Here is a 25,199-nt window from a genome sequence, read left to right on the forward strand (position 1 = left end):
GTTTGGAGCTGAATTTGCTGCAATGATGCCCGTGGGACTCCAGAGGAATCAGAGGTTCAAACTACTGTACCGCCATGAAAATGAGCAAAGAAAAAGCCGGGAAAAGATAAGGAGGAAATTCCAGCCACAGGGCAGATGCGGAGCAAGAGTCAAGAGGCCGGGCAAGGAAAAAGCCGTCACCCTTTCCTGTTTATACCAGCATGAGCGTGTGTGGAGGTTAGCATGTCAGTGAGGTGACAGGCATGTTTATTCAACACGAGCAAACCATGTTCCTTATTTGGTGGCACAGCATGGAGCCGCGTACTCCAGTGGTCACAGTTTCCAGTTTTGTTCTGCTGAGTCTCATTCCGTTCGTTTATTTCCTCTCTGTGTCGTAGACAGCTGCCCGGAGGCTGTCGGCATGGCAACCGTGATGCTGATTGCCCTCTGTGCCTGCAGCACCTGTGGGAATACATCCTTCATTTACGGTAACACCCATCTGACCAGGGTTACCACCAGACCCAAGCAGCAAACGATTACACCGAGGCTTTAAATGTGTTGCTATCGCTCTATAAATGAGGTCCTGAGTGGTGAGGGAGAAGGGATTACCACCTTTGGGATTGCTTCTTGGGATCAGAAGTTATCTTTATGACCTTAAACAAGTAGCGTTACTCTATCATCTGTGTATACGAAGCGTCTCAGCAATAATAAAAAAAAAGATATATGCAACGTCACTGCCGATTAAAGATCTGTGTGTACCAGGAGTTCACACCCTGGAGGTTTTTATGTTTCACAACACAAGTTGAGATGTGAAAATGCTGGTGAATTCTGAAAAGCATGGCGGTGTGCATCATGTTGTACCGCAATACATCATGGAAAGAAAAAAAAAAAAAAAGATAAATTGTGAGTTCCTTGCTGTTGACCCAATTTACTTACTTAAATTTACTCTGGGCAAACCCAACAATTAGAGGTCATTAAAATGCGCATATTTGAATAAGAGGACGAGATGATGTCATCTCCCCAAGCAGGTTCCAGCGCTAACATTTGCACTTGATATCTGTCGAGTTTACACAGCGTGACGAGAAGCATCAAGCGAGAGCAAATCAAACCGCGCCCACTTGTCAGAGTTCAGAAAGTTAATTGTTTTCAATTAACCGAGGCAACGCAGCCGTGTTTTGAGCTCGAATGTGAACACGGTGGAAAGTTATTTTCCTCCAGTGTCTCTTCGGACCAACTTTGTTAATAACAAAGTCTGAAGCGATTTCACAAGCTGATAACACGCCTCAGCAGCCTCGCCGCCGACCACAGTACACGTGGATGCCAAGAGCGCCTTGTACAATCGCTGCTGTCAGAGATCTCCCAGTCAAAACAGTAACAAAGATACTGATGACATCATGGCGCAGCGTGGGATTGTGGGAAGTCTCTGTGTGACCTCTAGTCTTGTTTATTCTCGTTCATTCACATCCTGTCATTTCACTGTCATGAAACCAGTAACGTTAGCTAAAGTGACATTAGCTTACTAAGTTACCACACAGCAAATGTGGCGAGCAGGAGGGCGGGAGATCAGAGCCAACGCGCTCTTCAACTGATATGTCGAACAATGTGGGACAGAAAGAGTGTAAGACAGAGATGACATCATTGCATAACCTGAAATAATATGAAGGATTTCAAGGTTTAAACATTCAGGCTCACGTAAGCATGTCCCTGCACACCATCAAAACAGATATGCTGCTTTTACACATCGAAACATTTGGAAATATCATAAAATAAAAGTTAGCCGTTTCAGCTCCGCTCGAGTTTTACAGCGTTGTGGGGAGTCCAGGCTAGAGCTGCGACGTCATCGCTTAGAGCGGAGAGAACCTGATTTTTTTTTTTTTTTTTTTTGCCGAAATCACCCACACAGCTGCAAATTTCACTCGATACGAATGTAACCATGGGTGAGAAAGGTCAGACAACATAAACAAGTCTGTCAGCGTCATCACATGAAGATATTTTCAGATGAACGATCAATTATCTGATAACCCATCGTGGAGAACCAGCCAGAATTAGAGATTTATCCCCTCCCCTAAGTTTACATGGAGCGAAATTCTTTCTTCGCTGTAATCCGACACAGGTTTACTCCTCTACATATATACTGTATATTTATATGTGTGTGTGTGTGTATAATTGAAATAACTTGCAACCCTCAGGTTGTTGAAAGTGAAATTTGGGGTATCTTTGAGACATTTGGAGACGTGAGGGCCGTCCGATACAAACAAGGCTACAGAGGGTGAGCTGTACTCTACCTGCTCTTGTTTTTCACGAGTACCTTTTAAATGTCGGTCAGTTGTTTTGGCCGTGGCCCCCAAGGCCGGGGCCTTGGCCGCTATTTCAGCCCACGCACTCATGCCATTAAGCAACCTGTGGTCAGATGAAGAATTGTGGCCTTCAGCGTATTCGTACTTGTTCTGCTCAAGCGTTACAACAATGGGACCTGAGAAGACTGGGACCAGATAAGGCTTTTTATTCCGTTAATTTTCCTTCCTCTTCTGGTCCTACGTGACCGTTAACGGAATTCCACCACTGGCGGGTTTCCGTTTAGTTCAGATTTGCTTGCAGGGGCGAACGTAGAAGTTAAAGTAGAAATAAGCAGCAGGCAAAAGAAGATCAGCTCGCTTTCTTTCTAACTTAATGACTTTCCTCTTGTGTGTGTGTGTGTGTGTGTGTGTGTTATTTAACTGAAAAGTCATCTGGCCTAAAAAATACTTGATTTCACACATTGCGCTCCTCAAGCCCTGTAACAGGCCTGCTAAAATACACCTCACATTCCCAGTCATTTCATTTTCTCTTCAAGATACACAATCGTGTTCTTTACAGAGGACGTCGAGGACGACGTTGAGCCAATCCTCAAAGTAAATGGAAATGAGTTGGTGATAGAGTTCAATGTGACATGTTTCCAACAGAAAATGCTGTATTCACATATTTGTTTGCCATAGAAACACGTCGTTAGGGCGGCACGGTGGTGCAGTGGTCAGCACTGTCACCTCACAGCAAGATGGTTGTGGGTGGAGCCCCGGCTGGAGCACAGGATCTTTCTGGGTGAGTCTCCATGTTCTCCCTGTTCCTGCTGGGTTCTCTCTGGTACTCCAGCTTCCTCCACAGTCCAAAGACATCAAGAGGGACCAGGTTAATCCAGACTCTAAATTGACCGTAGGCGTGACTGGGAGAGCCAATGGTTGTCTGTCTATATGTGTTGGCCCTGTGATGGACTGGTGACCTGTCCAGGATGAACCCCGCCTCTCACCTGAAGGCTGCTTGGATAGGATCCCCCCCCCCCCCCTCACGACCCTTAACAGGATGAGCGGTAGAAAATGGATGGATTTAACTACCAAGATATTTCAAGAAAACCAACTGTCAGAGTCAAAAATGGCCCCATTATGCATGTAAGGGCTAATAAACAATCCTTAATTATTTCACCCCAGATCTTTCAAATATTATTCCCTTTATTTAACCTTCAAGTCAGAACTGCAGTCCAGCATCAGTTTTTCAAGAGTTCCAGCTTTCACACCACATTTTGCTCCCAGAAACTTCCTTAAAAAAAATAAATAAAAAAAAATTCAAAACAGACAAAAGGAAATTCTATTTCAGAAGAGGAAGGAGGAAAAGAAAAAGTTGTTTGGATCCCAAGACAACAACCGAGGACAAGCTAAAGTGCATCAGTGTGACTTGTTCAGGAGGGCGTGAACATGTGTGAGCAGTGTGGCGGAACAGCAGAGCGGGAAGGCCCAGTCAACAACAGTCAGATCCCTCCCACGGACAAACACGAGCGCCATAAAACAGCACGATCCCGAGCCGGAGAATAAGTTGTGCGTGAGCAGAAGAATCAGCAAGCAAGTGTTGTCAGGATTATGTGGGATCTTGTGCAATGTGTTGAAGAATTGCGACTGTATGTGTTTGTGTGCATGAACCACACGAGGAGCCGCTAATTGCCATCTGCAGTTGATTGTGGAGGGACTTGATGTCCCAATGACTGCCGTCATCACTGACTTCCACCCCCACTGCCTTTAATGCCATTAACGGGAAGACTGCAGTGGTTTTTCTTCCACTTCTTCATGTACAGGAAGCCATTTCTGTGCAGCACAAGATGAATTTGTTGTATTACACATTAGTAAAATTCTAGTCCAACCACACAGATGCAACCCCCCCCCCCCTTTAAAAAGATGGCATTATCAGGGAATCCTCTCAAGTCAGCGCAGCGCTTGGTGTGGTCGTGCCTCTCGGAACAGGAGTGACTGCAACAAACGACGTTTAAAATTGAAGACACAGTTGGTAGGAATCCGAACAACGTCGGAAGGGTCCACTCCGTCTCGAAGTTTCCCCACAAGAGATGAGTCACCATCTAAGGAGCTGCAGCTGTATCTGGTCTCTGTGGAGCTCTGAAGTGACGCCGTGCTGATGAATAACTCATTTCGGCCATGTCGCGTTTCATTGCGGACACCCACACCTTCTGGTGACAGTGGTGGACTTTTAAGTTAGATTTCCGTTGTCGACAATGTGCAGACTCCTGCTGCAAGCCGATTCCGAGACAGCGTTTGCGAAAGAATCTCACAGAAAGCAGGTAGATGCGTTGCTATGGCCCAGAGAGCAACCGTTGACATGGTACGATGGCTGATAGTCAAGACTGATAGATAGTTGACGACACAACTCTGCAGAGATCTTTGATAGGTGCGCGATATGAATGCGGTTCCTCCTGCCTGCCCCAGAAACTGCATCGCACTTGAAGTGGAACAGAGAGACCATACTTTCACTAAAATAGGAGAGATTCCAGCAGCACCTTCACGTAATCATGGAAGTGTCGTTGAGCAAACTGGGCCTGAGCAGAGGACTGAGAGAAGACTGGGCCTCCTGGCTTTTATGAGAGGATCACATGTCTGCGCTGCCAACATTAAAACCGCTTTGACTGAGGCAACTCCAGTATGTGTTGCCACATGCAGTAAACTCATGTCTCATTCCTTTGGCTATTCACTCATGTCGCTCTCTCATCAGCCCCCCCTCGTCTGCTGTTTTTGTCTGTGAGCGTGTTTCACTTCCTCGTTCACTAACCAACTAATGTTCCTGGGTTTCTTTCCCATTTACATTACATAAGTGACCTCAAAGCTCGCATTCCCTCCCAAGCTATGTGTCTCTTCCCTGTGTGCAGTATCTTGCTGCAGCTAGTCATTAGCGTGTCATCGTCTCACCTGATCGTCAGAAACACGCTTTGTCGTTTTCCTGCGTTCAGTTTCATCGCCCTCTCCTGCTGGCGCGGGGCCTTGGTGATGCCCTGGGTTTCTGTCACGCCCCGGATTATGTTATGTTATGTAAAACCACAGAGGCTTTCATTTGAAAGTCAAAGGAGACAAAAGGGAAAAGGCTTGTGAATGAGATAAAACAATGTCGCAGGGAACAGGATCTTTCAACAACAACAGGTTTATCAAGGAGCTGAGCACATTATCGGCCTGGTCAAGGCCACAGGACATGCAGTTAATGATGCAGCGTGTTCCAGTGGGCTATTGTTAGCTGTGTGTGTGCCTGAGACGTGTGTCGATACATCTAATGCTCGAGGGTCGACGCGTCGTAAAATGCGATGTTCAAACTTGCTTTAGACCAGGGGTGGGCAATCCTGTGCCATGGAGGGCTGTGTGTATGCAGGTTTTCCTTCCAACCAAACACTTTAACAGGTGATTCCACTGACTAACACACCTTCAGCCACAGAAGAGTGTTAATCAGTGGAATCACCTGTTAAAGTGTTTGGTTGGAAGGAAAACCTGCATACACACGGCCCTCCATGGCACAGGATTGCCCACCCCTGCTTTGGACGTTTGCATCTGCACGCTGCTTCTTCCCACCGTGCAACTGGTTGGAACTGGTTTCAAGCTCCACATCCTCTGAGTAGAAGTGCATCCTGCAGCGCTGCAGCCAAAGACGCCTCTTCTGACGCCTTATTGTCTCATGGAAGAATTCGCTCTTTTATCTTGACTTAGCTTGTACATCCTTGTGTCTTTGGACTGGTATTGTCCTTCTCATTCCTCCATGTGAAACACACACACACACACACACACACACACATCACAACAGTGATCAACTTGTGAAAGCGTCACAACTCATGAACCCATCACAACAATGTGTGGAGATTAGAGACGCGCTGGTCTAGTCCTCGCCATCAGTGTTGGTCCAGTTTTGGGTAAAATACCAAGACTGCCTTCTATCTCATGTTTTACAATCAAATCATAATGAATTTGTTATTCTAAATACTTCTGCTCTTTAAATTTCCTTTTCATGTTTAAATCGGGTTGATTTATAGAGCCCCGGAGTGGCCTCAAAAAAAGATTATAAGATTATCACATGCCACAACATAACTAAAACTAAAATGAACAAACTAGACTACCCAAAACTGTTATCTTCTGGCCTCAATATAATTAAACTGAGGGAGCCACTTCTTTGGTTCAGCCTTGAAAGGAAAAGAAGGGGGAAAACAACCTTCCATGGTCACTCCAGGGCTCCAAACGAGTCAGTTAAAAAGTTCAGAACGGAAGTTTTGATTAAAAAAAAAAAAAGGAACTGCAGTGTTAATCAACAAAAACAACAACAACAACAACAAGAACAAAAAAACACAACAGCGATTGGCAAAAGTTCAAAGTTGTGGCACTGGTATCAAAAAGTGGTATTGAGCCATCCCTATTTCGCTTTGATTTATTGACAACATTCTAATATTTTTTTGTAAAATACAACAGTATCACTTTTCCAGGGGAAACAAATTATAACAACATTTATATCCATGTATGCCTGTGGCGTCTTCACAGTTCCCTGATCATAATACACAGCTCCTTTCCCATGTTAATGATGCAAATGTCAGTTCGATTGACAACATGTTCATTGCTGCTACTGACACACGTAGAAGTGACATGTATTCTTCAACAGAAAAGCATGTCATCTCATAAACCAGTGTCACTGGTTCCTTCAGTACTGAGGTGAGTATCCAGCCTCCCGCTCTGACAACATCGATGCACTCCTCTGACAGTCTGCCTCCGCTCTGCCGGAAGGTTTGAGAGTCCGTCTGCACGCATCAACTCAACCACAACAACATTCGTGATACTCATTGATTGCTGGGGTTGAGAACAGAGCTCTGCCACTTCCAGCTCTTCATGAAACTCACTCTGAGCACTGAGGTATTGAGGTGGGGGGGGGGTCCCAAGCTGTCCCTGTAAGGTTGAAACACTAAAAATGCCGCCACGCAGCAAGACCTCCTTAGTCAAGACTGAGAGGGTTAACCAAAACCAGGGAGAATAAACAGGACGTCCACTTACATTCGGCCACGAAGTGGATATCAAGTACCTGTGACTAAGACAACAAAAACTGAAGCTGACATTCTCTCTCTGCAGCGCCCCCTCTTGGCCGAAACCAGAGAATCAAAAGCAGAGCTTTTCATGTTGCACGCGACTACAGTAATAATAAGACAGAAACAAATACACCAACATTTTTAAAATATTATTTTAATACTTTTCTTAAAAAAAGATGTCTTCCTCCGTAATCTGAACAAGATGAATCTATTGACCTCAATGCCTCACTCATCAACATACCAACAGGTTGTTCTGGGTAAAATAAATCAGAGAAAAAGAGCAAAAGGAAAAAAGAACAAAAATAAACTCAATCAAATATGAGAAGGGGAGAGGAAATGAATGAAACATAGAAAGAAAACATTATAGAATTGAAAACACTCACGGATCTCTGGGCCGATCTACAGAAACTGGGAAAAGCTCCCGATTCCAGAAAGACACAATGGCACATGACAACCCAAAACTGTTACCATCCACAAAACACTTTAAAAAATAAAACTAGAACAGGATGACAAACAAAAACCTAGAACACAAACTGCAGAAGCTGTGAAGAAGGTAGTGATGGATGGAGACAGCGAAGAAGACTAGAAACATAATGTACATAATGAAAGAAAAATAATGAAGTACTGAAACAGTTAAGTGCAGATAAAGCAGCTACAGAAGGATGGAGCTTAGCAAAGTAGTGACATACAATAATGTGGAACTGCCTCCTCAAACTAGTACAGAGCAAAACTGCTGCAGAAATTTCGGATTTAACAGGGAAAATTAAATAGCAATAAAAACATAGCCTTTAATATAAAGTGAAAAGAAGATGCATTTACATGTAAAAAATGTGAATGAACTTTCAGCACTCGATAGATTGGTTTTGGCATAAAGTTGAAAAAAAAAAAAAAAAAAAGGTATGATAGAGAAAAAGACAAAACAATCCGCCTCAATAGAATCATAAAAAAGTTTTTTTTCTTCTTTACAGTAAAACTCTACAAAATCAAAAACCAGAGCTCAGAGATGAACACATAGACGAGCTTTGCTCCCCACAAACCAAATTCCTCTCATGTTCTTTTTTTTTGTTGACTTTTCGTTGTATATAATATATATTCATGTATCTATTTATATATAATATGTATAATTTGTTGGGTGTGATCATTTCGTTTACAGGCCAAAGCGCTAAGGCAAAGGACACACTCGGAAACTTTTAAAAATGCCATCGTTCTTTTCCCGCTGCTCGCTCTCGTTGACGGCGTAGCGAGCGCCACTGCGGCCTCCAGCTCTCCCCCGCTAGCGAGTGAAGAGAGAGACGAAGAAGGAAGTGAAGGGAAGAAGGAGGTCTTTAAAAAGTGTGTGAATGTGGCCGGGGGGGGGGGGGGGGGGGGTTGTTAACGTTCCCACCTGAGAAAAAAGACCGACTCTCAGACAGACGCTGAACCTGACGAACCAGCCCACCCGTCCCGGTTCAAACTCAAAATAAGAGACACGAGACTCGGAGAGGAAATAAAGTGATCTGTCGGTTTGTAATTTCTTCACCCGCTCATTTTAAACCTCCCTCTCTCCTCTCGAGCGTTAGAGAATAAAGGTTAATCTTAACATCTTAAATTAAATCCATCTCTTCAACACCATCAGTTTTCATGTAAAAGTCCCGTCCCCCTCAGCTCGGTTCTGCCTCTCTGGTTTTCCTCCACGTGACGTGAGGGAGGGACTTATTTGATCACTTCATCGTCCACTTTCAACCGATTGATCATGGAGACCCGGATCCAACAACCATGAACACCAAAACGTAGGTTGGAGGAAAAAGGGCAGCTTATTCCCCCCCCCCCCCCTCCCTCCACATGACACCAACCAGCTTTTTCAACTACTGAGAGAAAGGGACAGCTACTATTAAGTCTGTGAATGTTTATTTGGGTGAGCAGCGACCATGTGTATCAGAGCATTGTGGCCTACCGCTATATGCATTTTGTTTTTGTATGTGTGTACAGGTCCTTTTCTCCCCTCCCTCCCCCCCTCCTTTTCCTCTCAGAACAGATTCTCTTCAAAAATGGCCATCAGGTCGCTCTGGAAGTTAATGTCAATGGTGTCTGCCATCTGCAGGAGAGAGGAGAGCAAACAGGAGCATCAGCAGACCGTCGCTAGCAAGCAGCGTGCTGGGAACAGTTGCAGCGTTCATTCACAGCACATTTCCACGACGACTCCTGGAGGAAAACTGTCTGTTCCACACATTCCCCCCCCAACAACCGGTCACACGTGGAAAACAGACCAGGAAATCTTTGCCAAAATCTAGCAGGTCCACCTCACTAAAATGAATGACAAGCGACGCAGTTTGATACATCAACACAGTGGTTCCCAACCTGTGGACCGCGGCCCAGAAGGTATTGCACATGGGCCGCAAAGTAATTTCCAAAATAGTATGATTTTTTGTGAGGGGGTGGAAATGTAATTCTATAAAATCAAAAATGTATAGAATAATGTTTTAAACGTAAAAACTCAAGTTACGTTTAAAAGAATATTAAAATGTTTAAATATTCTTTTCGTTATTTTGTTGTTGTTGTTTTTCCTTCAAGAATTAGACATGTGATGAGCAAAAGAGGTAGGAAATTTTGTCGTTATGGGCCGGACCACTGTGCAGCGGCGCCACACAGCACTTGACTAGTTTGCGTTTGATGCTGATGGCTGAAAGTGGAGCGTAAGGATGGAGCTGGTGAGCAACAGAGAGAAGTAAAAGGAAAGAGCGACGAGACGCTGATGCTGAACCGACATCCGTCGGAGGAGAGCCGCGAAAATTTTTGAGACTTGAAAGTGGGCCCTGAGTTGGAACAGGCTGGGAATCACTGCACTCACACACACCGAAGTACATCGATGTTCACCACAAGAGATGAGCATGCATGAAGTCTGAAGTTTGTGCGTACCGCCTCCCTCCTGCGCCTCTCCTGCTCGCGGCGGCGAGCCATCTCCCTCTGCTGGTCAAGAGCATTCTGCGCAGCTGAGGATGATGGGGGTGGGGCTTGTGGCTGGGTGGGCGGGGCCTGTGGGGAGTGAGTGGGCGGGGTAGAAGCCGGAGGCGTGGGAGCAAGTGGTGACTGTTGCTCTTGGCGACGGCGGGCGTCCTCTTGCGCTCGACGAGCTTGTTCCATGGAGTCCTCATCGTCACGGCTACGGGACAAAAGACCAGTAAGAGGCTGTTGCAGCAGGTCTGATTACAGGTCAGTGGTTTGATGACACGGACACATCATGAGAGACCAGCAGGTACTTCATGTTTCACCCCTACACTGAATTCATGACGAACAAAAAATTTCGATGCTGATGCTTCCTCACACACACACACACACGTTGATGTCAGGTACTTCAGGACGGTGCTACAGTTGGACGAAGCTGGAAGGTCAAGGAGGGAAGTATTTTAGGATGCAAACGTCAATGCAAATGCAGAGATTTACACGCACGCAGGCACACGATCTACAGGAAGCCCAACAGTTTTTGTCTTCAGGGGTGATGAGGCTTGAAGAATTGCTTTTAAATGCCAACTGGTTTCAGAATCTGATTTCCACTCATTAAGCAACAGCTGCTGTCCACGTTCGATAGCAAATGGCAGCTCCCGTTATGGATTATCACATATTTGCGTGTCTCGATGGCGTGTTCATCTACTGGTGGGGCTCGCGGACATCAAGAGCTGCTTGGTGAAGGTATTACATTCATGGGTGGATGTACTACTGTTAGACGGGAAGCCTTGGACACGTTCTCAAGAGCCTCCAAGTTCCCCCCTGAAGTGACGTGAACACTAGCAGTCGTAGGAGCAGAAGCTACCACAGATCACGGAATCTAGCAGAACAACAGCTGTACTCAGTTTAACTAATCTCAACTTTGAGGATCTGAAATATGGAAGTGGCGTCAGAAACAGAGTGAATAGTGATGGATGTAAAGAGAGCAGGACAGGTTTCCTTCTGCCTACCGTAGCTTTTCCTGCTCCCTCTTAGCCTGTTCAGCCTGAGCTTTCAGCTGTCGCTCTCTCTCCTCCTTCTCCCTGGCGGCCCGTCTGAACTGCTCGAAGCTGTCGCTAGAGGAGCGAACAGAGGACGCTGGCGTGGACTGGGACCGCTGAGCCAGGCTGGCCCAAGAACCCATGTTCTTTAACTTCACATCCTGCGAGAGAGGAGGAGGAAAGCGGAAGATGACGATTAAAGACAAACCATACGGCGACTTTGGAAGTACTGCAGCTTTATTGTCTCATTTAACACTCATACACACCGGTGTCTTCTTGGGGGCGATGGGAGTTTTGGGCTCCTGCTTGATTTTGTTGTCTTGTTGGGAGCACGGTGCCACCAGGGTGTCTGACAGGCGGGGACCAGGATGAGAACCATCTAATGGCTTTAGATCTAATCCTGAGGGAGTCCAAGGACACGAGATTATTTACACGTGTGAACCTCAACGCAAACACCACCGGTAATGTTTCTGTAAACTGAAGAACCTCGCTCTCGTTTGGCGACCTGATTGCACTCTTTCTACCAAGTCTACCAGCAGATATCAGGGATGCAGTGATTGTGACAATCTGGCCGATAGACAAGGTTTTGTTGAGGGTTTTTTTGTGAATTTTTCCAGTTGAGTATTCATCTTTTTTTTTTTACCAGGGAAAGTCTGTCATCAAACCATCATGGAATGAACGCAAATTCAATCCGACGCGTGTATGAAACAAGAATTAACTTGATCGTCTTTAACATCAACGGACAAACTCGTCCGCTGGCGTCTTGTTGATCGTGATCAGCCAGAAGCTGAACATCGTCCTGATACATGGCTGGTAAAGTCACGGGCTCCCTGGTCAACATCGTTACCAAAACAGCAATAATTACTACTCACTGTGTTTGCTGTCTGATTTGTGTGTGTCGTGACGCAGAGCAGGGCTGAAGGGTGAGGGGGGCAGCACAGGTGAATGGGAAGGTTTCTCTTCTTTGACCCCCACCACGTTGGACCTCTGGTCCTACAAACACACATTCACTGAATTTACATACAAATAATCGTTAATCAAGAACCAACCAGACTGACAGCCCGTGGTTGTGTACACCCCCACCAACCGGCCCAGTTGCTGCTTCCGTTCATATCTGTCAACTGTCAAGTCACACTGAAATTGAGCTCTTGGATTTTGCAGGAACATTTGGACAGAGTGATTACACAGACCGAGAATAAAGACATGGGTGGGTGACTGACGTGTTTCTTGATCTGAGAGGGAGACGGCTGTCCTGTCGTATGGAACTGAGGCATCTGAGGAGAGTGCATCATCAGGGGAGAGGGGCTCTCACGCAGGCAACCTACAATACACAGATGATGTTAAGAATCTGTTTCATTCAAAGCGAAATAGCAACAAAGGAAACAGATTCCTTCCATTGGAGTTCGCCATGTTGCATCTACAGTAACCCAGAACAGACAAAATAAAGCCCTTCAACACCTGTATGAAAGGAGGGGTTGTTTATGTCTCTCCTCTGATTAACTGATGACTGTGACTGAGGGACTCCAGACGCCGCACCTCAGGACTTTCTTCATGTTCTAAATCTCAATCAATCATGTCAGACTGGAAAAATAGGTCCTCTTCCTCAATTGTTTGAGCAGAAACGGCTAACAAAGTGATTTCCCAAAGATCGACACAGAATTATTTTGGCATTCTTACTAAATGGCTGTGGGCTCTGGCCGCGGATGTACCGTACCTGTTGGGAAGGGTTCGACCTTGCTGTGCGGTGAGGGTTGCTGTTGATGTTGCTGCAACTGCTGTACCTTCTGCTGCAGGACAGCCCCCTTCTGTTGCTGAGGTGTTGATGTGAGCGTGTGTGGGAACGGCTGCTGCATGTGTGTGTGCCCCGAGCTGTGCCTCTGTGTCAGAGCAGGGGTGGATGTCATCACACCCTGTGTGTGCATTGGTGGCACCAGCTGAGAGACGCTCTGTACAGGAGAGTGCGTGTGCAGCGTCTGTACCGTCGTCCGAGTTTGGAGCGACTGCAGGAACGTTTGGACTTGACTGAGGGGCGGGGTTTCGGAACTGGTGGGCGTTGGCTCCTCGTCATCCTCCAGCAGCGCCTGGGGAGGTTGTGCAGAGAGGGTACCCAAGATACCATGCGATGGGGGTGAAGGCACACGAGGGCGGGGGACAGGCTGGGGAAGGGTGAGTGGAAGTGAGGGCTGAAGCTGGGGGGAGGATGGGGGCAGACTGGGGAGCGAAGACGGGGGAGGTTGTGCGCTTTTGGGAGGAAGTGGTGCTGCATGGTTGCTAGGTCTCGATGGTTGCTGCGGAAGTGCATTGTGGATCGCTGAAAACAAGAGATGAGAGGGAAAAGAGCAGATGAAATATGGCTGACGGACAGGTAACATTTTTAGAAAAAAAACATAACCTGCCTCTGCAACTTTAGGTAAGTAGTAACAGGAACAACAGCCGTGATAGGCCATGTATGTTCATGCATGTACACACACGCGCGCTTACAGATGCTACACACAAACGCCATGAAAGGCAACCATACAGAAAAGATGTACTTTTAACTGCTTGAGCTGAAGGAACCAGCTGCACTTAAAAGCCGTTTAAACTAGAACTACAGCTCCACCAACAATAGAAAAATGGCCATTTTGTTTTGGCAGAAAATTATGTCAAAACAAACTTGGCCTTCATAAAATACTTTAACTTCATCGTATTGCAAGCTTCTCGTTTCCATTTATTCACTCAAATTCCCAGACTCCTTCTTGACCAGGTGGACCTCACCGGCAGATACACGTTGGGCACAAAAACACTTGTTAGGGGTTAAATGTATCTTTTTAAGGGAACTGTAGAAGGAGCTGCTGGCTGAGGGAACCAACCTGGAGAAGGTATGATGGGATGTTGGTTGAGGAAAGGGTGCGTCTCAGTGGGTGTCTGGCCAGAGGTGGTGTTTGCATTGAGGAGGCCAGAGGTGAGCGGGGCACCAGCAGTAGTAATGGTTGGGTTGGGCTCCGTGTTCGGCTGCGTCAGGTGAGGGTTCATAAAGTGGGCCAAAGGGTCAAATCCAGGGCCCAACAGCTGAGAGGACTCCAGAGCAGGGACAGTAACGGGGACAGGTGGAGGAGGAGGGACAAATGGAGGTTTTGCCTGGACCACTTGAGGCTGCGATTGAGGCTGAAGCGGAGGAGCTACTGGGCCAGCGACGCTACTGAGGGACTGGTGGTGTGGCCTCTTCGTGTCCTTGTTAGACAAGGTCTTCTTCTGCTGCTTGGGAACCAGCCCTGGCACACAGATGAGGAAGAGGGAATGTTTGGAGCCGTAATGTTGAGACGTTACAAACGCATGCTGTTGAATGCTGGGTGTGCGTTTACCATTCTCAGAGTCTTCACTATCGGAGGAGTCACTGGTGCCTGATGACGAAGATCCTGTCTTCATCTTTGTCACGTTTGTCATCTCCAGAGGCTTCTCTACTGCAACAAACACACCAGCAAACTCATGAACGGAGGGCTTTACTTCCCCTGTGCAGTTCATTTTACACTCAGACGTGGCGTAAGGAGAAATAAAAACACGGGGGGGGGGAAATGACTGGAAATGGAACAATAGGTTGAACCTAAAAGAACTAAATACAACAAACAACGCGTGAAAGACAGAAACTAGTGATGTTCATGTTTTTATATTAATTATATCACAGCATTTAGCATGAGGACACAAAAAAGCCACGGCAGTCCCCTACCTGACGGCTTTTTCTTCTTCCTGAGGCAGCTGGAGACATACTTCTCCAGCTCCCTGAGCGTGGAGGGTTTCAGCGTCTCAAAGTCGATCTCAATCTCATCCGGGTTTGAGTTTTTCAGTGAAGGCTCGCGCGTTTGGATTATGTGTACGACACGACCCAGCTTGTCACCAGGCAGCTTGTTGATGTCAAGACTCAGCTGGCGCTTCTCTTCGTACGACATAGGCTTACCCCTGTCGGCGGACACGCCCCCAAACACATCTGAGAAGGAAAACGTACCAAAAATTGATACTGAGGTCATTTCATCGACTAAAAAAAAAAACCAAAAACCAAAAACCCAAACGGCCGTCCTACACCAACACTTGCGTACGCACCCATGTCATCTTCTGCTTCGAGAGAGGCTGAAGGGACAAGAGGGGTTGGCCCAGCCTGAAGGGGAACAGCTGGACGACTGTTTTTAACTCCATCTTTCTTACTGTGATTGAAATGTTGTGCGATTAGAAAACCAGCTGGTGGGTTGAAATATTGCCACTCATCAAACAACCTCCGCTCAACCTACCTGGGCTTCTTCCGTTCCTTCTTGACAATGATTTGCTCTTTGATGCTCTTTGTTTTCTTGGAGCTCTGGAGCATCGCAGAGGGAGGCGTCTCCGCAGGTTCCTCCCCTTCCGTCTTCTTCTTGTGCTTTTCTTTCTTCTTCTCCTTCTTCTCCCTCTCTTTCTTCTTGGGCTTGCAGGTCTGTGGCTGGGAGAGCGCAGCCAGCTGCTCGTGGACCGCTTTAAGCTAGAAGACACATTGACACAAACACACACACACACACGCGCGCAAACACACACACACACACACACTTTGGTCTTCAGAAAAACAAAAACACCAGGCTCTGCATTTGTTTCACCGTGTTTCAACTTTCACCCATGTTCGGCAAAGCTGCTCTGCATGGCCCACCCACCTGTTGTGTCTCATAAGCCTCCCTCCCCCTTCATTTGCCATCCTCTAACCTGTTCCTGTAACTCAGCCAATCGCTGTTGCCTTTCTTGTTCTCCCCCTGAAGACTCCGATTCAGACGAACTGGAGCTTTCATCTTCCGAGATAGCAGAAGGAGGCGGGGCTTGTCGAGTGGAGGGGGCAGGGTGGAGGGCCGATGACGGGGTGGGAACAGGGGCGGGCTCCTCTGGCTCATCAGGCATTTTGGCAAAACGCATTTCAAATACGTCCTGTAAGGAGGGAGGGCAGGGGGAAAGTAAGCTTTGCAACTACTGGATAGTTTTACCAGACTCAAATATAAAATAATTAAAATAAATAAACCATACAATAGATATACTGTAATGAAATATAATGGCTTCTTTAATTTTATTGACTGAGATATTAAAAGATATTACATTTTTCTCAAAACATATTTGATGATGCTAATCATATTCAATGAAGCTCATTCTGCCATTCACAGTTTGTTCATTACAGCTCATCGACTCAACGCTGGGCTGAGGCAGCTGGGGATCAAAAACTATGTCGTTCAAGAAATTTTATAAAATCAAAAGCAGCAAAAATGATCAGAGCTGTGTGTAGATATCGTTAGCGAGGATGTGGTTGAGAGATTGTGACAGTCGCAGCTTGCGTGTAAAACAGTTTTGTACGAGTGGGTGTTAGGTTTCTCGCTTCACTACATCCCTCAGCACTGTGACTGTAGTATCGCTCATTCAAGGATCTAAAAATAGCTTTTCACAAATGTTTGTCTGGGAATTGGAATATCACCATATGATGCAAGCCAATATTCCATTTCCCTGAACACTTCTGAAGCTTCAGGACAGCGGGCCTGTCTGCTGCCTCGTGACATCAAACCCCTGCAGATGAATCAGGATGTCACCATTATGCACAGACATCTGCGTGGACAGTTCAGAATGTCTGTAGGTAAATGAATGCTTAAAATCCCACAAACCCAAGCCAGGCTTCTGTGTTTTGGTAGCCAGCAGGCTACTGACAACCTCAACCACGACTCACTTTCACTTGAAGAAGACCAACCAGGATGTTCTCAGGTTGAAGGAATGAATGTACATTAATCAAAATCAGATGAACTAGATAAACATGGGAGCTTACGAAAACGTGGCGTCTCGTAGGGACGGCCATGAGGAAAAATGACAGGAATAAAAGTACTTTGGCCTACACGTCTGTTTTCTCTGTTGAGGCTGTTTCTTAATGGAGAACTAAGTTTGTTTGTCGTGTCCAGTAACTTGCAAAACAGCAAGAATAAGAATATTGACAAAACTGCGATCCCGCCTTAAAAAGAAAAAAGGTTATGATATTTTTGGTGCTGCACGGTGGTGCAGTGGTCAGAACTGTCGCCTCACAGCAAGAAGGTTCTGGGTTCGAGACCCGGCTGGAGCACAGGATCTCTCTGTGTGGAGTCTGCATGTTCTCCCTGTTCCTGCTGGGTTCTCTCTGGTACTCCAGCTTCCTCCCACAGTCCAAAGACATCAAGAGGGGACGAGGCTGATTGATTCTCTAAATTGACGGTAGGTGTGGCTGTGAGTGTGAATGGTTGTCTGTCTCTATGTGCTGGTCCTGTGATGGACTGGTGACCTGTCCAGGGTGAACCCCGCCTCTCGCCCGTAGATGCTGGGATAGGCTCCACCCCCCGCGACACTTAATGTAGGAATAAGCGGAAGACAATGGATGGGTGGATATTTTTGCCATATCACCATCTTACCTGTAATTTACGCGCCATGGCAACCACATCGTGGTCTGGTGGATTATACTTGTAACAGTTGGAGAACATCAACCTGACGTCTGCTGCAAATTCTTGAGCGTCTCTGTACTGTCTGTTGTCGAGCTTTTTCTGCAGGAAACAGACGAACAAATGCACCACCATTTATTAAAAATGCAATGACTGAAATATACAGTCTAAAGAAACAGATTAATAGATTTACAAGGTTAATAACTAAAAAAAGCTATCAAACAGCTAAATAGCAGCAGATGGCCCAGGATTCTTGATTAGATTCTTGTTATTCTTATCTATTGGCTGCAAATTTCCTGATCTTTTTCTTGTTTGGATCATTTTAGGGTGGAATTTAAGGCAAAAATGTTAATATTGTTCTTTTTATTCAAATAAAGTGTCAAAATATGTAGTAAAATGTATTCAAATGGCATCTGTTCTGTACCTTGATGGTGCTGAGGTCCATGGGGTGCTTGATGATGTCATGGTAGTCATGCAGGCCGAGAGATTTCGCATCGACGGGCTTGTGGAAGGGCCAGGCGTACACATAGTGTTTCTTTGACAACATCTCTTTCACGAGGCACGCGCAGTAATGCAACTGTTCCTGCCGTTTAGGTGTTACCATCCCTCCCGTCTCCAAACTGCCTCCCAGGTGGTGCTGGGAGTCCGGCTGTGACGCGTCTCTTTTGGGTTGCTTTGATGGACGACTGCTCTCGCGGCGTGGTCGGGTCTCAGCTGAGACGGGAGATGACTCGCTCAGCTGGTCGTTGGCTGTGGGTGTGGTGGTGTCCGCTTTCCTCTTCTGGCTCTTCCTCTGCTGTTGGAACGCCACAGATCAGAAGTTAGAAAAAGACAGCAAATCACCTTCTAACCAGGAAGCCTGAAATTCGGAGTCTCCTGACCTTGATGAGAGCCGGGGAGCTCTGAAGCATCTGGGCTGGATGGAGGCCCGGGTGCGTTGGAGCTGGAGGGGGAACAGAGGTCATGCCCTGGGTCAGGATGCCAGGTGTTGAAAGAGGGAATGGGGGTCCCAGATGGGGTGCGTGGGAGGTGGGTGTAGGAGGCACGCGTGGGGGTTGAGGCTGAGCTAGGGGGAGGGCTGGAGGGCCTTGAGGGGAAGGGGAGGCATGGGTCTGTGGGATGTTTGAAGGGGAGGAGAAGCCTCGTGTATGTGGGGTGGTGGAGGGAGACGATGAGTCCTGGCCTGAATCCGACTTTGTGATCAGACCTGAAAATAAAAAAAACGCAGTGAACACAAGAGGACTCAAAGAGAATTGTTCTTACCCAGAAACCTGTGCAAGTGGTGCAGGACATTAGCAGGAAGAGACTTGAGGAACAATAACGTTTCACAACAGGTGTGGCTGATGAACTGGGAACCAGTATAGCCGCCATTCAAACTGCACCGACAAGCTTGGCTGTAGACTGGTAACATTCATTTGGCATAAAATATTGATTGTGAAGGGAGGAAGTTTGTTCTAGTTGAAACAACCACGATACGATATCCACATGTTTAAATCTGGACATGGACCTGGAATCATACCTGGCTCCCGTCTGACTCCACGGCGTCCCTTGGTTACCACGGCGATCTCTGTCTCCTCTTGCGGCATCTCTGTAATCTTCTGGAGGAAGAGCTTTTCCAAGGCCTCTGCCATTAACACAATATCATCCCCATTCTAAACAAAACACACACACACACACACACACTGTCTGTGAGTGATTAATATGATGTCATCATTCACCTAAACAGGGCTGGATGATGTCAAAAGGTCAACTATGGTGATGTTTTTGACTGTTACTGTACACCCTTCAGGATCAGTTCCACAGAGCAGCACCGACAGTGTATGAACAGAATCATAAATAAAGTAAATAATAAAGGTAGCTGTCAAAAGCTGGAAAATGCTTGTGTTACATCACGATATACTAATACTATCTGGTGTCTCACGCCACACTATCAACATGTTGGCCAGCCGCGGGGGTCACGCGTGCCCAGGGACTGACCTTGTTGTAAATGTAGCAATTTGTGAACATCGTGTTGAAGTCGTGGATGCACTCCTGGGCGTTCCAGTAGTAATTGTTTTCCAGACGTTTTCTGATTGTGCCCATGTCCATAGGTGTCTTGATGATCTTATAGTAGTCCTTGAGAGAGGAGAGCACGTACACATCAGTACGCTTTAAAATGAAAGAGGGGGATTAATAGGAACTGTGTTACTCATCAAATGCAGTACACTTTGGAGGCAATGAAGGGACGACAAATCTTGAAACGCAACCCAAAAGTTGGCGATTTTTACGTGGGAATTTGGATAATTGCAGAAAATAAATATCTCAGTGACAAACACAACTTTAATGTAAGTAAATATTTTGTCCAGTGAGATAATCTTCACTAATCAGCACCACTTGTATCGTTTTTGAAGCCCAAATGCGATGGCGAGGAGTCAAAAGCTAAAGCTAAGCTGTGACAAACCGTGACATTTAATCTCCTCGATGACCTCTGCGGTCTTGTTCAAGCACTTGTTAACAACTGCCACTTTTAAGACGAATAAAAGCTTTGAAATTCACAAGTGTGTCATGTACTGACGTTTTCATGTTGTACAACGAAGCCTTAAAACATCTGAAGTTGGTGACACTAGAGATGAAGCGGCTGTGAATTTCTGGAGCTGACAGTTGATATTTGCCAGTGCTGATGGGCTTCGTTTGCCTTTTGTCGATCTGTAATCCCACATTTGTGCCAGCATTACAAACAAATCATAGGAATCACACCCCCCCCCCCCAGTCCTTTTTAATCAACACATAAAAACAGCCACTGTCACCAGTGAATGGCGAATATCGGCAGAGACGACATCCGGCTGCTACGTCTGTGCATCCCAGCGTGAACCTTTGGGGCTTCTGGGGTTCTCACAGTTATCACTCATCATCTGGTTCCACAGCGATTTGGTCTTAAAATACAGTTGCTATCTGTTCCACCCCAGTTATACAGAGCAGCAACTATCTGGGCGTGGAATGGGAATAATTGTAGCTCTATTCTCCCTTTCACAAGTCAGCGTACCATCAAAATGGTTTTGCTGTTATTTTAGGACAAAGTAATTGAATAATGTAGTTTTCATGGAACAAATAGGCTAATTTACTCTATAAAGGAAAAGAAATCATTAGCATAATCGCTGTGTTTCGCCGTGATTTCCCAAACACAGGAGCAAGTTTGTCTTCTGGAATGGGACCTCGACAGAACCACAAGTATTTCTGTTATTCTTGTCTGACGATGCAACAGCTGAGGTGGGGAGTCAAAGAAACGGCTGTTGAAAGTGGAGCATCGATGCAGGAGAACAAGACTGTGGCAGACGTGACGCAGGGTGGCACGCCTGCTCCCTCCATCACGTGATCCAGCACCACATTGTTTATAAGATTAACAATAATAATTAGAATAATAATAATAATTATTATTATTATTATAATTACTTCGTGGCTACTGTGGCGTAGCCAGTGTGATTTGTACAACATTCTTGGTTGCAGGCACACTAACATGCAAACAAACATGTGACTCACAGGCAGATTGAGTTTGAGGGCATCTACAGGAGCCTGGAAGGGCCATGCAAATTGGTGTTTCCATAATGTTTTCAACACCACTTTCAGCAGGTACTGAAATGGAAAAACATCAGAATTAGTCGATTTGAAGTGAAAACTCCTGACAAAACTCCCACTCGCGTACACGCCAACACAGATCTCCCCACCTGCAGCTGGTTGGTCTGTCGTTTCGGTCTGGCGGGGTTCCATACTTCGGGGGGTGGAGGGTTGAAGGGGAGAGGCTGCTGGGCAGAGGGAGGATTCTGGCTGCTGCCTGCCTCCAGTCCGTCCCCCATCGCAGTGGTGAGTTGCAGTGGCTGAGCAGACAGTTTAGGCAGATTGGACCTGGCAGGGGCAGGTGGGTCCGGGGGAAACCCCCTCAGGCCATTACACTTCTCACTTGACTCTCTAAACACAAACATCCACAAAAGCGTCATCCCCTCTTCATGTTATGACCCTCACATTGACTTCCAACTGACCGTATGTTCAGAATACAAGCACCAGCATGAAAGTAACACCTAGTTTCCTTGATTGTTGGGGCAGAGATTCCAAGATTTTTACTGGAAACCATGCCAGCACACGAATGCAGCCTCAGAGTGATGTCATGACCCGGTGTTAACGGTCTTACAACTGGCATTCTCATGCCTCCGCAACGCAGAACCAGTGCAATTAACTGGAATGAGTCTCTATGCGTTCTTACTCCTGACGACTGCTGAGGAGGGCAGAGAGTTACGAAAAACAAGAAAACCCTCATATTGCTTTTGTTTCAATAGAAATTACAATTTCATTTCAGTACAAATGCTGGCATTTGCATTTCATTTCCAGTGAAAAATATAAAAATGATAATGGGCTAATTTTGCAGGTGCGTAACTACACAAGTGAGTGCCCTTAGATGTGGAGAGGATCATCAGACGGTGCGTCGTTGTGCTGCGTTGGTAATGTTATTTTTCAGTGTTTCACAAAGCAACAACAAACACTTGCAACTGTGATTTGTATTTTTAGCGCTTGGCTTTCGGTAACAGTCACAGTTCAGTTAACAGTTCATTGGTGAGAGGAAAATGTCAGCAGCAAGCATATACGGACAATTAAGATGCATAAAATCTCCCGTTTATTTACACGGACGGGCTGACTGTGCCATGCAGGAGCTCGAGTAATTATGTAATAGTACTATATCAGGAATTAACATATTACAGTTTATTTGCCAGCTGTATTAGTACATTGTTCTACTCAAAAATAATTAGAGCAATACAGACACAGCAACACACACACACACGACCCCATTTACTTCGCCCTACTTTACTACCAGTAGAGTTTTTCTAAAAAAAATTAATTCAAGAACCACCAGGCAACTCAACAACTTCTCAATCCTTCATCGCCCGAGCAGTCAGTTAAAACACATTGAATACTAAAGAAAAACAGTTGTCGGAGGACTTACATGTTTGTTGCTGTGCAGCCAGGATCTAATTCAATTGTGCGATCATATCGTAGCTACTGGTGCGGCGATCTCCTGAGGTAAAACCAGAGGTTCGACAGTAACACGGCTGCGGGGGCAAGGAAACCACAACACGCGCACACAGAGCCGACAGTCACACCTGAGAGACAAAGACAGAGAAACGGAGGATGCCAGATTCAACCGAGGAAAATAATAATCCCCACAAGAGAACCCCATTCACGCAAACCCTCAGATTTCTAATTTAGAGCACATTAAACGAGCTTCGTTCACCTGCTGCTTGTTCATTTGACTACAACCTCCCACCAAAAACACATTTTTATGGAAAAAGAAAAAAGAAAAAAAAAAAAAAAAAAGAGTCCACACATGTAACAACTGATGCATGGTGTTTTCATGCCCCTGTAAAAGCTGCAGGGTCTGCATCACTCTCTTGGATGTTCCCTCTGACTTGTGCTGCTGGGCACTTTTCCACTCTGCAAGCAAGAAACACTTACGATATGAGGCTGCTGTCAATCAACTCAGCCTGCTACAACCGGCCCTTTCCAGACTTGAACTCTCTTAACTTGTTGTATTTATTTATTCATTATAACACCCATGCTGCTACCTTTTCTCGTCCTAACGCTGAGACGCGTTACCTTGAATTGGCCCCACGAGGACGAACAGAGTATTTTTCATTTCATGTCATTCATTATCCAGTACTAATAGGAACTGTAATATATGTCTTATTCAGTACAGTGAGGGGTTTGCAAGGGCAACCCAGATATTTTCATATTCTTTATCGTATTCTTAGTTCTCTTAAAGCGATTTATTTGTACCTATAGATAATTTGTGGGAGTTTTTAATTTTTCATTCTAAGTGAAGACAACAACAGAATGAGTCTTGTCGTTCTCGTGCTTTAAGGAATGAACAGGCTCAGGTCATTTTTAGATTCTTTTTAAGAATCCAAGTGACTGCTGAAAAAAAATATTGTGTCTGATCTTTTCCATGTTCAAAGACTTTTGCCTTTCATGACGTCACACGTTCAACCCCTGATGCCTGCTGAGATTCTACCAGGGCTGCCACAAAGACTCCTTTCTTCATAACACAAACGTATTAAACAAATCGTTCAAGTCAGTGGCCAGTTTGCACCCAATTTCTCCGTTCTAAATAAAATACAATCAGCCATTTTCCAACTATTTCGTAACACGTCGCGGTGTTCCGTGCTAATAAGTTAGCTACAGCGTCATAAGAGGATATTAAAGAGACTAACGACGCACAGTGTCATGAAGTCGTATCGCTACCAATAAGCAAACTTCGCGATTTATGTAATGAACAACCTGACTGCTACACCTTCGCCTTGCTCACCTTCCATGACAGTACATCGCCATGTCTACGGTAAGCTAGTGACAGCTCCGGACGTAAACGGCCTTTCAGAATACAACTTGGAGGGGTTGAGATTCTCGAAATGACGTACGGCACAATTCATATGAGCTTCTGCGCCATCGCGCGCAAACTACGCTGCCGAGAGGACGTAAGTTATGTCACGAATACGGCCTACGGGGCTACAAACAAACAGCCGAGCAGCTACTGAGCTAGCATGATCCCCGACCTGCAGCTAACGTGCACACTGACAGCACGCAGTGTTCAATGCCACGAAAACGACCTTCGCACGAGAATTTAGGGAAGAAAGACTCATCACGGAATACGTATAGTGGCACAAAATCGCGAGAATTTAAAAGATAGAAAAAGATCTATCCCGTGTGGCAAAACCGGTGCAAGGCCTGCGAAGACAGCTCATGCTCCGCTTACTGAGACGCACACTGACAGCAGGCGAAATACGCCGCCGATGCCCATCGTAGACCTTCGGTCGGATCCCCCGGGTCTTACGCTTTCGTTTGATATGCCAGTGACATCAACACAAACACATAAAATGCTGTTTTGTACCTTATTCAGTCGTTTGCCAGCGCTCGTAGACCTTCCTCGCCCCAAATCCAGAACAAACAGTCCTCGTCTACGTCGATGACGTCAGACGCACGGAGGGGGCAGGACTAAAGTTGTCAAAAGTGTCACCCGCGCAGCCCCGCCCCCTTCCCCTCCCTGGGTAGATCATGCAATACCTCGTAACAATTTCAATAAACTCAAGTTTCTTCCAGAAAACAGGCGGACAAAGACGTTCTTTACATCAAAATCACGAAACGAAAAAAACAGCGTTTTAAATTCCGACCGTTTCACCACCAAAAAGGTAGATATCTGAATTTATGTCCACCTTGGAAGCTTCTGTTGATTTTCTCACCTCAGAATTTAAAAGATATTTATATCCATATCTATGTATATTTTAGAGATTTTCAAAAGATATATTGTGTTTAGTAATTCAAAACAAAAACGATTTTTTTAGGTGGTAATCAGGTGTTTTCACGTTACTGATTTACGGAAAGAGAAAAATACTCAGCCAATGTTTTTCCCCCATAAAATCAGATAAATAAGCAACAGAATAGTATTTTACTGTTGTA

The 25,199-nt window shown here is 45.8% G+C and overlaps 1 protein-coding gene across 7 annotated transcripts; it reads right to left on the minus strand.

The window, feature by feature from the left end:
* Positions 1 to 6,674: 6,674 nt before the first annotated feature.
* LOC147257877 (bromodomain-containing protein 4-like) lies at positions 6,675 to 24,711 on the minus strand. 7 transcript variants are annotated; one of them, XM_086212092.1, is made up of 22 exons: positions 24,634 to 24,711; positions 22,696 to 22,852; positions 21,428 to 21,668; positions 21,243 to 21,335; positions 19,704 to 19,841; positions 19,246 to 19,378; positions 18,608 to 18,933; positions 18,151 to 18,522; positions 17,700 to 17,828; positions 15,997 to 16,212; positions 15,558 to 15,781; positions 15,373 to 15,473; positions 15,002 to 15,259; positions 14,640 to 14,735; positions 14,148 to 14,549; positions 13,013 to 13,609; positions 12,489 to 12,619; positions 12,171 to 12,291; positions 11,565 to 11,698; positions 11,269 to 11,459; positions 10,232 to 10,475; positions 6,675 to 9,410 (listed from the first exon to the last, which is right to left on the minus strand). In XM_086212092.1, exons 3-22 carry the CDS (start codon positions 21,554 to 21,556, stop codon positions 9,342 to 9,344), a joined length of 4,104 nt encoding a protein of 1,367 aa, XP_086068218.1. In that variant the 5' UTR covers positions 21,557 to 21,668; positions 22,696 to 22,852; positions 24,634 to 24,711; the 3' UTR covers positions 6,675 to 9,341. The 7 variants fall into 7 exon arrangements, with proteins under 7 accessions (XP_086068218.1, XP_086068217.1, XP_086068222.1 ...); XM_086212091.1 differs by having other exon boundaries at positions 6,676 to 9,410; positions 14,640 to 14,738; positions 18,151 to 18,519; XM_086212094.1 differs by having other exon boundaries at positions 6,678 to 9,410; positions 12,519 to 12,619.
* Positions 24,712 to 25,199: the final 488 nt, after the last annotated feature.

Source organism: Aulostomus chinensis, chromosome 8 (genome assembly GCF_037954235.1).
Source record: "Aulostomus chinensis isolate RoL2024-O1b breed Wild chromosome 8, RoL_Achi_v1.0, whole genome shotgun sequence".
NCBI classification, from domain to species: domain Eukaryota; kingdom Metazoa; phylum Chordata; class Actinopteri; order Syngnathiformes; family Aulostomidae; genus Aulostomus; species Aulostomus chinensis.

What these genes read in the sequence shown, in the direction of transcription:
- LOC147257877 (XM_086212095.1), bottom strand. Translation starts at nt 21,556, where the DNA reads ATGGGGGACGGACTGGAGGCAGGCAGCAGCCAGAATCCTCCCTCTGCC. An exon ending in TGGCTGAGTTACAGGAACAG is followed by an intron (nt 15,782 to 15,996) that starts GTTAGAGGATGG and finishes TGTGTCTTCTAG; the next exon opens with CTTAAAGCGGTCCACGAGCA. An exon ending in CAAATCAGACAGCAAACACA is followed by an intron (nt 11,699 to 12,170) that starts GTGAGTAGTAAT and finishes GGACTCCCTCAG; the next exon opens with GATTAGATCTAAAGCCATTA.